Source organism: Capra hircus, chromosome 28, assembly GCF_001704415.2.
Source record: "Capra hircus breed San Clemente chromosome 28, ASM170441v1, whole genome shotgun sequence".
Lineage (NCBI taxonomy): Eukaryota > Metazoa > Chordata > Mammalia > Artiodactyla > Bovidae > Capra > Capra hircus.
Genome location: NC_030835.1, coordinates 35475662 through 35490247, shown reverse-complemented (window position 1 = coordinate 35490247; position 14586 = coordinate 35475662). Strand labels below are relative to the sequence as shown.

At 41.0% G+C, this 14586-nt stretch overlaps 1 protein-coding gene and 1 pseudogene across 1 annotated transcript in view; one reads left to right on the top strand and one right to left on the bottom strand.

The window, feature by feature from the left end:
- RYR2 (ryanodine receptor 2) overlaps positions 1-14586 on the top strand; it is an 814256-nt gene that overhangs the window by 221601 nt on the left and 578069 nt on the right. The window contains exon 2 of the mRNA XM_018042460.1: positions 9087-9206. Within this exon, the coding sequence (XP_017897949.1) occupies positions 9087-9206 (120 nt within the window). The remainder of the gene's footprint in view (positions 1-9086; positions 9207-14586) is intronic.
- Positions 10797-13527, bottom strand: LOC102173638 (annotated as a pseudogene).

Below are 14586 nucleotides of genomic sequence, written 5' to 3'. Positions count from 1 at the left end.
CATGCTGCGATTCATGGGGTCACAAAGAGCTGGCCACGACTGAGTGACTGAACTGAACTGAACCTTTTTTCATGTGTTAATTCACCATTTATATTTTTTCTACTGTGAAACGCTCTTTATGCCTTTTTCCTATTATTTTAGTTTCCTCAGTGATTTTAATAATTTCTTTATATATTCATTTATCTTATATATATATTTCAAATATCTCCATAGTGTTTGGTTTTTCATTTTATTTTGTGGCTTTTATTGAACAGAAGTTCTTAATTTTAATGAAGGTGTATTTATTAGTCTTTTGTGTTGAGTCTTGCTTGAAAAATCCTTTCTAATTATAAGCTAATACTGATATTTGCTCATATTTTCTTCTAAAAGTCTTAAAATTTGCCTTTCACAATTTATAATCTTTGAACCTTGGGGTTGATTTTTCATGTGTAATTTTAATTAATAAATTACTTATTTATCTGTATTTCCATTCATTCTTGTCATATACTTACACATTTTGACATACAGTAGTTAAGGTGTATTTTTTTGTAGCCTGCATTTTTACTTGCATTCAAGGTATGCTCATTTACTTAAGTTGTGCACAAAGGTTGGTACTTTGGCCAACACTTCTCTCATAATTGTTATATTAATGCAATTCACCCCTCTGTGTGGATTATCTGATTTCTATAAAGGTGTGTGCTCTGCCTGCAGGCTCTTTCATATTCATTGCATTTATAGGGTTTCTCTCTAGTGTGAAGGATCTGATGTTATTTAAGGACAGAATATGTATTAAAGACTTTTCCAGAGAAATGACATTCTTATATTTTTTTCACCAGTGTGAATTTGCTCATGTACTTAATAGGATATGTGGTAACTGAAAGCTCTTCCACAGGGAACACATTCATAGAGTATCTTTTGTGAGTTTTTCAGTGTCTATAAAAGTTAAAGCTGTTTCTAAAGGCTCTTTCAAATTTACTCCATTTACAGGGTTTCTCTCCAGTGTGACAGTTGTATTTTTTCCAGTTGCACAATTGCACAATTTATTAAACAAAGCTTTCTGGTTTTTTTTCTTTCATATAAGTTGTCAGCAGTTTTTTTCCAACTTCTACATTCAAAATATATTACGTTCCAATTGCTTTGTCTTTAGCAGGTTCTCAATAAACATAGGTGGCCTGCACCTGGCATGGTTGTGATGTGTACAACTTGCCGTTAACATCATTGAACTAAATAGCACAGATACCCCAACTTAATGGCTTATTCATGTAGCATCATTTATTCAGTATGAGTCATTGCATGAAGTGCAGACTCCACTGCTGGCTCTCGAGTTTGTGAGTTCCTGCTAGATACCAGTTGCCTATTGTGATCCACGGCCAGTCACAGCGCTTCTCTCAGAGGCTGTGGTGATCGGTCACTGCCCGTCTGTTCTTTGTTTCACACACAGACAGCAAGCGTGTTGTTGCATTCCCTCCTTGTCTGCCTGTGATCACGGCACAGGACATTTTACACAAATGGATGCATGGGGATTGCCTAACAAAGATGAAGGTCTGGTAGTGAGACAAAAGGTGGTGAAAATGAAATTCTAATTAAACATAGAGCTGTAGAGGCAACCTCTGGATGCAGGAGTGTGGCCACTGTAGCTGCTTGAGAAAATACAGCCATCCAGCCAGAGAAGGGAGTGAAGGTGTGCTCACTGACATAGTGAGGGAAGCAGATGTGACGAAAGGACGAAGATGTCCCCGAGGAGGTGGCAGTGACAAGGCGTTCGCATTAAAGAACTCTGTGATGCTTTACACATTGAAGATGCTGGAAGATGTGGGATCATGACCATTGGCCATGACATTTGAATAAACGTACGTTCCCGAGGGAAAGTTAGCATGAGAAGGATAAAGCAAGCACTGTTCAGACTACTCTTGATAAGTGTTTTCTGAAGAAATAAAACACTTTCCATTTTCCATGTTTCTAATGTAGTCAACTACAGCATGCTAAACCAGTATTATGCAGATGACACCACCCTTGTGGCAGAAAGTGAAGAGGAACTAAAAAGCCTCTTGATGAAAGGGAACGAGGAGAGTGAAAAAGTTGGCTTGAAGCTCAACATTCAGAAAACAAAGATCATGGCATCTGGTCCCATCACTTCATGGGAAATAGATGAAGAAACAGTGGAAACAGTGTCAGACTTTATTTTGGGGGGCTCTAAAATCACTGCAGATGGTGACTGCAGCCATGAAATTAAAAGACGCTTACTTCTTGGAATGAAAGTTATGACCAACCTAGATAGCATATTGAAAAGCAGAGACATTACTTTGCCAACAAAGGTCCGTCTAGTCAAGGCTATGATTTTTCCTGTGGTCATGTATGGATGTGAGAGTTGGACTGTGAAGAAAGCTGAGCACTGAAGAATTGATGCTTTTGAACTGAGGTGTTGGAGAAGACTCTTGAGAGTCCCTTGGACTGCAAGGAGATCCAACCAGTCCATTCTGAAGGAGATCAGCCCTGGGATTTCTTTGGAAGGAATGATGCTAAAGCTGAAGTTCCAGTACTTTGGCCACCTCACATGAAGAGTTCACTCATTGGAAAAGACCCTGATGCTGGGAGGGATTAGGGGCAGGAGGAGAAGGGGACGACAGAGGATGAGATGGCTGGATGGCATCACTGACTCGGTGGACGTGAGTCTGAGTGAACTCCGGCAGATGGTGATGGACAGGGAGGCCTGGCGTGCTGCAATTCATGGGGTCACAAAGAGTCAGACACGACTGAGCGACTGAACTGAAACCAGTATTAGTTTTACTATTTTATTTTCTGTACTTTTATAACTGGCACTAGGGAGAGTTTTAATGTTTGAATGAAAACTTTTAAAGATCAAGGAACAATTCATAAGTAATTCTCCCAGATATTGCTTTGCATGGTCATTTTTAGAGTCCTGTACTTATGTGCAAACTGAGGACTGCCTGCTTTTTTAAAATGAATAAATGTAGACTCAGTGTGAGACCACAGATATGGACTGGTTTTCTTTGGATTCTTTTAGCTCATTTGTTCTGCTATCGACATATTTGCTGTAAGAAAACAAAATAGTATGGTTAACATTTTATTTGGCAGTAGGCTAGAAGATGTAGACATGATGATGGGAACAAAAGAAATGAACTTGTGACTGCTTATCACAGCTTCTGGAACATAATACGCCCTCGATCAGTGCAAAGCATATCCAGGATTTGATCATTTGTCTCTACCTCCACTGTTCCCACTGTGGTCTGAGTCACCTTCATGTCTGCTGAATGGTTGCAGTGATCCTGTGAGGTCACCCTGCTTCTTCCTTGCCTCCCTGTAGGTTGCATTTAGTACATGGCACAGGCTCCCCTGTCCCTCAGAAAAAGCCAGAGGCTTTTCACTGGGCTCAGGGTTTGTATTGATCTGGACCCTCATCTCCCACCACCCTCCTGCTGGCTTACTCCAATCCATCTGCAGTGACATCAGCCCCGTTTCTTGGACGCGCCAGGTACCCTTCTGCCCGAGAGGCTTTCACAGGCCTTCCTTCTGCCTGGAATGCCCCTTCTGCAAGTACTCATCTGACTGATTCCTTTTCCCTGCTTCAAGTCTTTGCCCAAGTGAAGCCTCATAACTTTATTCACAATTTTAATCACCCTGACTGCAACGTCACTACAATCCCCTTGCTGCAGCTGCTGCTGCTAAGTCGCTTCAGTCATGTCCGACTCTGTGCGATCCCCTTATCCTGTTCCATTTTTTCCCACAGACTTTTCACCTTTAACATAATTTGTGAACTTATTGTTTATTGTCTCTCTTCCCTGTCAGGAGGTAAGCCTAATAAGTTCAGAGTTCTTTGATTTATTTTACTAAATTTTCTCAAGGGCTTAGAACATTTCCTAGCATACATTATGTCCTCAGAAAATATTTCAGTTATGAATGTTTGAAAGAAGCTGTTGGTGGTGGTATTTGATAATTATTTTCCATCTTGTACCATTCCAGCAGACTTGGCAGCATTTGTTGTAGAAATCATGTCTTATTTACTCATTGTAAAATTGCCTGGAATGCAGTATTGTAGTGCTGGCTTTCCCCCTGTAAATAATTGATCTCTACGCTTAAGAGCTGTAAGAAAGATCACAGGAAAAATACAGAAGCATTTAACATAAGGAATTCAATCCAACATACATTTATGAAGTATTTACTATGTGCAGTGGTGTAAATTGAATGGTGTTATGATTCCCTCAGGTTTTAACTAAGCTGTTTATTTTCATTGGATTCCTGGTTTTCATGGCGTTTAATCTGATCTGCTTGACAGATAGCATTGGATCCAATACTGATGGTGAACTTTTTGAGTTAGAGCTAACTGTGGCAAAATTATCAGGATGTAACTAAAGGAGAGGATCAGTTATGGAAGGTTTAAACCTGGATAGGCATTTTGAAAGATAAGCCTAATCAGAGCCTAAGGGAAGTACTTGGTGTGATGAGGGACTTTTTAATGACCAGAGTTATTAAGAGCATTTTTTGACTTTTCAAGAGTACAATATGCTTGGATAGCTTAGATTGTATATGGAAAGAGTTGTAGTCTAATTTTTATGGTGTTTATGTGGAAATAGGGGGGAAATGAAGGACTCAATTGCTTTTTTTCAGTGATCCAATGTATAGTTGTGATACATTAAAATTTCTCATGAATGTGATAGGATCAGTGATTTTCCCTAATGATGCCCTATTTCCTCGCACATGTAACTATGAAATCATTTAATGGGATTGTATAATGCTCACCTTAATTTGGGAAATTAAATAGTCTCTTACCTTGGCAACTTTAGAAAGCAACTCCAGTTGTTAGCATTGCAGTTCATGTTTCTGAGTAATCGTAAAGTAGATTATGATAAATAATCATTTATTGTATATATTTGCCAGGCACAGTGTTAGACACTGTATACTCTCATAATTACATAAAGGAAACTGAAGGAAGGGAAGGCTGCCCTCTGGAAGAGATGTTTGAATTGATGATTGAAAGATGATTGTCTTAGCTAGAGGGTCAAGAATGGGTTTAGTGACAAGGATCATGTAGGAGCATAGGAATGAAGGAAGGTTGGTAGGAAGAAATGTTGGGCTTGCATAGGCCATGCAGTGCAAAGCCTTTTAGGCTAGAGGTTGGTTTTGCTCTTTTTCCTTAGACCAGTGAGAAGCCAGTAAAAGGTTGTAAGCCAGGAAACAGTATGGTTGGGCTGATGATGAGACTTCAAGGTGAAGCACTGTTGTAAGGGAGTTTGCAGTGTGGAAAGCTCTTCTGAAGATTTTGAAGATGTCTAAGTAAGATCTGATTGTAGCTAAGGTGGTGAGAGAGTAATGGAGTCGAAAGATATTGATGGTGCAGATGTCATAGGACTTGGCGACTATATGCTGGATGTCTCTCTAACTTAAGCCCTGCTATTTATCTATCTGTTCATGAAGTTTCTTCTAAAAGATTTCTTTATTCACAATTCATTATTCAGAATGTTATAAAACAAGATTAGTAATTTTGTTTCTTCATGTTTGTTTTGGGATTGGTGTAGGTTCAAGTATTTCTGGGAACAGCAAGATATTAGTATCTTCTAAGGCTCGTCATTCATGGTTGAGGAATTAACAGACTTTGAAATTTTAAAAAGTGAAATAATAAAACAGAAGAACAATTCATTTTTGTAGAATTTTTTTCCTGCAATGTGATTTCTTGTGAGTTGAGTCAAAATCTGTTGCCCTAGGTGCTAGGAACTCGAAAAACAAAGTATACCAAAAGGTGGTGAGTATTGAAGGGTGATTTTAGTTTTTACAGGTTGAGGCATACCAGTGGCACATGCAACCAAAATGAGAACACAAGAAATGATAGTTAAGTTAGCACTCTGGACCCCAAGGCCTGGGTAGTAAAGACTGAATTAGAAGATGCCATATGACCCCCAAAGTCATGTTTTAATTTATCCTTATTGTCTGTTACCTGAGCAGTGTTAACTGTCTGAATCCGATCAGTATCAGGCACTGTTTAATCTTTCTTTTTGGATAGATTTCGTGTGTGAATGTGTGTACCAATATCATATACACATATGTATGTGTCAACCATAGCCAGATTTATTTGTTGTACATTGGTTATAATAATTAAAAACATAGCTACTTGTCAAAACTTTTCAAATGTATAGTCAGTAGGCTCTCAAACCTCAGTGGTTCTGGAGAAAAACCGTGCATTGAGATGAATGATGGGTTAATTAAAGGGACTTTGAAGGTGTTTGTGAATTGGTCTTTGGTCCATCAATGCTCAGTATATTTTACTTTTTGTCAAAAAGGAACCCTTTGCTTATAGGAATTAAAATAGAAACAGCTCCCAGATAAACTTAAGAAAATCTTATTGTGTGTGTCAAGCTGGGTTCTATCCATCAGGGTGGGATTGTGGTTGAAAGTTGTAGCCACAGACTGCTTTGTTGGTGGGGTGGTGGAGCTCCCTGAATTCAATGTTATTTCATGACTAGGCGCTTCATCACACAATGTCGAGGTACTCAGTCGGAAGGAGTACCGACTGCATAGTAAGCTGGTTTTACTGGTTTGATGGAGTAGTTCAGTACTTTGCTCCTTTCCCTTATATAAGCTGGTTTGTACCACATACTAATGAGCATCTCTACATGTGCTCTCATTTCTAGTTCTGTCCAAAATTCATGATGTATTTTAACATTCAACTGTTACTGATTTGCCTCTAAACTCCTATAAAAGGCTTATCACATCTTTTCTGGGATCAGTGTCCTTTCTGGGATCCATTCTGAATCTCCCTCATACTTGAGCACTTGTTGGAAGTGCAGAATCTACCCAAGACCCATGAGTGAGAGGAGGCATGGTAAAGATAGAGAAGTACGTCTTTAGATACCAGCAGTAGTAAAAGTCACCTGAGCCTTCAGAACCAATGTGCGGCCGAGGACTTTCAGATAAATTAGGTTTCATCACCAATTCTTGGAAATAAGTATGGTCAGACCTTTGTGAGTGACAGGTTACTTTGAGCCTCGTTTTCCTCAACTGTTTGTATGAATGATCAGTATATTGCTGGAATATTGGGAGGATTAAATTAATGCCAGGACTGGTATACGCTGCATTTTTGGTAAATGTGATGTGCCTTCTCTTCTTTTGGAGCTTACTGGGTAGCACTGTTCATTCTTACCTGCCCTGTACCTTGCTGTATTTTCTTACTCTCATTCCTAAAATGTCTTTAGTTAGTCCACTGCAGTAATTACTTATTAAGGGGTATTTATTAAAGATTTCTGACTCCGTGGGCTCTTTGTTGAGGCTCACAGGCTTTCCTTCTTGCAGCTCCCGGGCTTCTCGAATTGTAGCACAGAGGCTTAGTTGCCTGTGACATGTGGGATCTTAGTTCTCCCACCAGGGATCAAACCTGTATCCCCTGCATTGGAAGGTGGATACTTAACCATTGGACCACCAGGGAAGACCCCTAACTGGTATTTAGATCACCTCTAGTGTCCAAAGAAGTCTGTCTTACCCAAGAGTGTAGTTTCCACGCTGGAGTTCACTCCACAGAGGCACTGAGATAAGATAGCAAAGACATTGGGGATTTGGGAAGGCATTGAACACATCAGCACAATTCAGCACTTTGTTATTAGCACCATCTATTTGGCAAACACAATGTATCTTTGATCTTGCAGATTATATAAGCAACAAAGATACTTCATTATTTTTTATTATAGCTATGCTGAACATGAAGTAATCTTCAGATGTACTCATTATATGAAAATAAGGCTTTTTTTTTTTAAAGCAATTGACTTTTGAAATGCAACAATTGAATGCTCACTGGAAATTAATGAGCGCTGGGGGGATAGTTGGAAGGTAATTATTAAGAGATTGGACTTGGCTATGACTGATGCTATAAGCCAGCTATTAGGTACTGCTGCTACCACACAGGAAATAAAGCAAGTACATGGCATTGATAAAGGTTTTTAAATTAGAGCTGTACTTTCCCAATGGATATAGCATTTTCCTGAGGTTAACCAAAAGTGCTTGTTTTCTGCTTTTAGGTATTTGTCACAGTACCTCTTCTCTACCATTCTACCATGGGTCTTCTAGCGTGTACTCATATTCCCTTTTCACCTGGATTCTAATTAAAAGGGTTGATGAGTATATTTGTTTGTTTTTATTTCCCTGTTAGGTATACTGTTTCTTTGAGACTGAAATATCAACATATAAATGGTTAGACTTTTTAGGTATTTATCACTTAGAACCTGTTAAATTGAGATATGTTGTTTAAAAATGATGATGCCATTTCCCATTTCTTGTTGATGTAGGGCCTTTTGTATGTCAGTCACTGTGTAAGTTTATCTCACTTCTCTCCTCGCTTTGTTGATGGCAGAACTGGAATAGGAACCCAGCTATTGCGAATTCTAAAGCCCATGCTTCTTGCTGTGATCATACTGCCTGTACTGAGTCATCCTGTGGATCATCCTTCCCTTGTACAGTTTTCCCTCTAATTCTGTGAACTTAATTGATTGGAAACCAAGTGTTGGATCTCAGAGGACTGAACTAACAAATCACCTCTCTGTACATTTTTAAGCAATCCAGGATTATTTCGCAGATGATCAAGTTGCCAGTTGATGAACTGGCACTTGATCAAGTTGCCACAGATGAACTAAGATGATTTTTTGGATTGATTTGAACCTAGAAGCTCTGTTATTGGCCTGTTTTCCTGAGTCAGTTTTGGAACAATGTGAGCTGCTAGTAGGCTCTGTTCTGTTTTTGATGATACTTGATGTCCAAGGAATATGTCAGACCATTTCTTGATAATTTTGATGATTTAAAGCAGTGTGTAAGAACTCTAGCATAGAAATCCTGTATTTTACCATTTTCTATTCAGATTGCCTCTGCTGATTGCAAAAAGCTGTTAATTTTCTTCAATGGTAGTAACTTTTTCCAACTCCTGCCACCCAGTTATCTTTTTTTGGAAAATAAAAATGCTCTAGGACTTGATTGTGTGGATTTGGGAAGGACAGTTCTTAGATTCATTTTGCTCTGATTTTTAAAATGCACTAAAATAACAGTCTTCGAGATCTGATTTAGGCTGAGTCATGCTAAATTTCACTGTTTTCCTCTTTTTCTCCCTTTTGCAGGATGATGAAGTGGTCCTACAGTGTACTGCAACCATCCACAAAGAACAACAGAAACTATGTTTGGCGGCAGAAGGATTTGGCAACAGACTTTGCTTCTTGGAGTCCACTTCGAATTCCAAGGTGAGATAAAGCCTTTCCAGGCCATTCAAACATTCAGGTTTTACTAGTAGCATTGAAGTTATTTATGGGCACACTTTTGTTTTCTGCGGAACACATCCATCAACTAAAGGAAATTGAACAGTCTTTTCACTATCCATTAAGCCCATTTCAATTGAGCCCCTAATCCATGTAAATAACTCAGATGCAGTTGATAGCAGGAACAGACAGAGTCCTTTTGCTCCCATGCTATTTAAATCCCAGGGAATAAGTAAACATGTTAATAATTTCAGAAGCAATAAGGGCTCTGAAGAAGAGCAGAGTGACAAGGTAGAGAGTGCTGAGGTAAGGACTCACCCTTTTGCAAAGAATATGGAGGGAAGGCCATTCTGAGACAGGGACGTTTGAGCTGAATGAGGTGAGAAAGGGAGAAGTAGTAAGTTCCTGACCATTCTGGAAAGAGGGACCAGGCAATGCAAGGGCCCCTCATTAGGAATGTGCTTCCAGTCTCTTGAAGGAAGGACCAGTAGGCACTGCAGCTCTGGTACCATGAATGGGGCCACTAGTTAGGGGAGGTGAAGGGCCGACCAGCCCTTGGTAGTATTGGATTGACCAAAAGGTTTGGGTTTTTATCTTCCCATCTTATGGGAAAACCCAGGCAAACTTATTGGCCAACCCCATAGTTGATACTCTTTCCTAGTAAGAAAGGAGGCCATTGGATCAGGTGAACAATGCAATTCTATGTAATATTTAAAAGATTGATATGACTTTTTTGTGGATTCGAGCAGGGGTCACCAACTTCTGGTCTGCAGACCAGTCTGTGGCCTCTTAGGAAACTGGGCCTCACCGCAAGAGGTGAGCGGTGGGTGAGATAGCTAAGCTTCATCTACCCCTCCCCATTGCCTGCATTACCACCTGAACCATCCCTGCCCCTTCGTTGGTGGAAAAATTGTATTCCGTGAGACTGGTCCCAGGTTCCAAAAAGGTTGCGGACCATTGGATTTGAGAATGTGGAAAGATTAAGATTAAAAGCGTGGAGAGCAGTGGAAGGTGCCTCCAGAAGTTTGCAGGGCAACTGCTGGGTCTGCTGATAAGAAGCAATGATAGTGAGGAAACTTAGTGAGGGGTTGGGGAATATGCTTGGAGGATTTAGAGGGTGTGCTGATAGATCAGAGTGTATAGAATAAAGGAAAGAGAGAAAAGGCAGATATCTCTGCAGGCAGGCAGTCAATCAGAAAACAGTTTATTAATCTTTGGGTAGCTCTTTTTAGATTACAGAGTCATTTGACATGCATGATCGCATCTGATTGTCACAATGAGAGTATGTTATGCATAGCTATTGCTGTTCTATCCACTGTACACTTGAGGGCATGGATAGCTGAGAGACGACATGTATTAGACCAGACGATTCCTGGGACTTGATGCCGCAGCATTGATAATGGCAAATTTTCACATTTAACACCTCAGTCTTTTGATTCTCTGATTCTTTTTTTTTTTTTTAAGCACAGGCCCATGATTCTTTATTCCCTGGGTCTGCGACCCACATCTAATCAGGTTGAGTAACCGTAAACACTGCCAAAACGCCCAGAGTACTACTCCTATGGAAGCAGGCAGTCACTGAGCATGAGAAAAGCCGGGTAGCGTCGCCTGCAGGGAGTTATAGGCTGATGGTCTTGGGTGTTTGCAGAACCTCCTAGAGAGGCCTGCGGGATGCTGAGCCACGTAGATTGAGCCTGCAACAGCTACTGCAGGACCGTGGTCGGAAAACGCAAATCTGACCTTGCTTTCTTGCTTGGAATCATTTGGCGAGGACGAGTTCTCATCACTCAAAGGATAAATTCAGTCCTAAAGTAACATTCATTGTCTTTTTCATCACGATTTAGTACCTGTGGTAGCCTTAACATTTCCTAATTATTCTTCAAGACGATTCTGGGTGCTTCCTCCGAGAAAGGGGCTTGCTTTGGACCTCTCTTTTCTGTGCTTCCACAGCACTATCTTCAGTTCAGTTCAGTCGCTCAGTCGTGTCCAGCTCTTTGCGACCCCATGAATCGTAGCACGCCAGGCCTCCCTGTCCGTCACCAATTCCCGGAGTTCACTCAGACTCATGTCCATTGAGTCAGTGATGCCATCCAGCCAGCTGACGCAAAGGGGAAGAACATCCAGGTCGTGGCAAGACTCAGGTAGGGGGAGCTTGCAGGGTTCTGAGCCCTGGGCTTTGCTGCCGGGCTCCTTCCTGTACAGTCCAAGGAGAGGGATTTTGTTTGCAATTTTCTGAAGGAACCAGCCCTTCCTGTTTCATAGCTTCCTGTGTTAATCACTTCCTGAAGTACAGTTTTACTTTTTGCTGCTAACGACTGTTCTTTCAATATCATATTAGACATCTGAGAAACAAGTGTAGACACATTTTCCGGAATCAGTGTGAGAGATCCAAGTGCCGCTGCACTAATAGCGTCTAATGCAGACGCACTGGAAGTCAGCAGGGTGCCGAACGGGGTCTCGTGAACTTCTAGCATGGCCTTTTGTTTCATGCTGCCATCCTTAATTAATTCTTCCATGTTATTAAACAGACTATTCGTTTTTGCCAAAAACGTCTTCTGCATTATGCTTATCAACTGCCTTCTTACGATCCAGTTTAGAATGGAGACCAAATACATCTTTTCTAGCTTCTTCCACTGTGTTAAGCAGCCTGTTGGCAGCATCATGAAGTCTCTCCTCAGTAGTTTCCAAAGCCGCCGAGGTGATACATTCTTCTTCGACAAGCTGTAATTTCATTTCCTGCACATGTCTTTGAGTGGCTTCAAGTTCCTGTGTCTTACTTTGCAGGTCAGATTTGCGCTGGATAAGTTCATTTTTACTCTCCATAAACAATTCTGTAACCCTATTTAGCTCTTCCTCAACAGCAGCAATTTTGTCAACCAATTTTATAATTTCTTCCTCTTGAACAGTTAGTTTTCCACTCATAGCTCTAAAATTTTCTTCAGAAATGTACACTCCATTTTTTTTTCACGAGTTGCAGCAAGATCCTGTTTCAGACGCTGTATCTCTTCTGTATATTCCTTAATCAGAACTTCCTTGGTGAGTTTCTGGGTACCCTCAGGCTTATTGAGTATGTTCTTTGCTCGATGAGCATATTCCAGTGGACTCAGAGTTTCCTCCAGGTTGAGAGGTGCAGGAGAAACTCTTGCAACGATAGATGTTCGTGTACATCCTCCAAGAGAGTCCTGGAGGATTCTAGGCAGTTTAGATTCTCGATAAGGAGCATGAGGTGTTCTTTCCACAAGAGCAGTAATGGCCTTCCCAGAGTCAACAGGGGTGACTGATATTTCCAGCTTCCCGAGCTCTCTTGCCAACTGCTCCAGAACGGCCAATGTTCTCACTGCCTGCAAGATCAACCAAGTTCAACTTTCCAGTTTTAACAAGCGCCTCTCCATCAACTGTAGTTTCTTTCGTATGTATTTTAACAGAGAAAACTGAGTGGGATCGACTAGAGTAGGCATTCATCAAAGTTGCTGCGGCTGTCCTTTTTGCTGCCCCCTTCTCCAAAGTTTGATAGACTTGATCCTTGTTGTGTACTGTAATTTCTTCTAAACCTTTGATTATTACTCCCCTCTTGTTACGGGGACCATCAAACATCTGCAGTCTGTCAGAAGCATCAGAAGACGGATTAAGGAGATCAAAGACCTCTTCATTATAGATTTCCAATAGCGACACTTTTGCTGAAAATTCAGTACCATTATCGTAAGTTTCTCAAAAATCTCATGAAGAGTAAGTGGGATTATACCAGCCAGAGGATCCTGTTCCCAGGTATACTCTTCATTAGGGGAACTTTCACCTTCCGTTGTAAAGGTTTTTCCAGTGGCCGGTTTGGCCACATGCAAAAATAGTGCAACTATTGCCCATAATAACTTCATCCAGAATTGGACAAACACTACTTCAGGAAACGTCGATTTACTTAGTATTTGCTCCAAAAACCATATCAAAAGTGTATGTTTTCCTTGAGCTTTTGTCCTCCGGTCCTCCAGTTTGAACACTAACTTCCTTCCACACATGATCACATTCTACTACCGAGTGGGCATTAGCTTTCTGCTCTGCGAAATTAAATGGTCTGCATCTCACCACCACCTGATGCTCCCCCCGCCCCCCCGCAGATGAACTCGGCTGAGATGCCACGACCACCCCCCAAGAAGGCCAGCCGCAGACCCAGGCTCCCCAGTCCCCTACCGGGCACTGGCGTGCACTTGGAAATTGCCATTGCCCAGGAACCGCACCAGCTCAAGCCCCCCAGCCACAAACCTGGTCTCCGTTCCAAGCCCAGGAAACCTGAATCCCTGATTCTTAATGACATAGTACCCCTTTGATTATTCTGTGAACAATGTCTATATATGATTTATTAAAATAATTTAGTACCAAGTCATGTTTCCAATATTACAATGATGGGTGACATAACATTATGCATTTTATAGTCCTGCCTTGATTTATTTTTAATTTGACAAATGTTTATTGAGCATTCTCTTTGTGAAAATTACTGTGCTAGATATCAGTTGTGAAAAATATTCTTCTATTCTAGAAAGCATATCAAGAATTTAATATTTAGTACATTCCCTGTGGTTGCTGGTATTTTGTAGTGGCTAGAACCAGGCAGGCCAGTTAGCTAGGTTTTGATTTTTCAGTGTACTGGCTGTCATTGCCTTGGTCTTTAAGAGCTGATTTCCAGTACTAAAAATAAATTCTCCCGATTCTCTAGCAGGTGTGTTATGTAGTAGTCAAGGCACTGAAATAGGCTAGGCATTCAGTTAATGTTGAGATCAATCAAGATGGAGTAGAAGGAGGTGGAGCTCACTTCTCCCGACAAGCACATCAAAAATACATTTACATGTGGAACATTTCTCACTGAAAACTAACTAGAAACTGGCTCAAAGGGTCCTATACAACCAAGGGTGTAAGAAGATACACATGGAATCTTGTATGAAGGGAAGAGAAGTGATCAGGTGGAGACCTGTGCCTTTGGAAGGGGACTCAGAGGAAAAGAGAAATGATACAGGTGGGGATTTGTCCTGGGGAGTGAGCAGTTCCAGCCACATGTTGGGTGTGCCCAGGGGTCTGGCACAGGGAACTTGAGCTCTTTTGCTGGTTGGAGAGCTGGTGGGACTCACTAGAGGGCTATGGGAAGCCCAGATTTTGCTTGTGAGCTGTGGGCCTGCACTAGCTTGCTCCTAAAGCAGGGTGGAGAGGGCAGATTGAAAACTGTGGAGCTGGCTGCTTAGTTTCCCTTACCTTCCCTATTGCATGCCACAGCCTGAGCCCAGTGAACACTCCAGCCCTGTTTACTGTTTGCTAATGATCAAATGTCAGAAACAGAAGACATAGAAACAATCCTCTCTAAAATTGCATCAAAAATTATAAA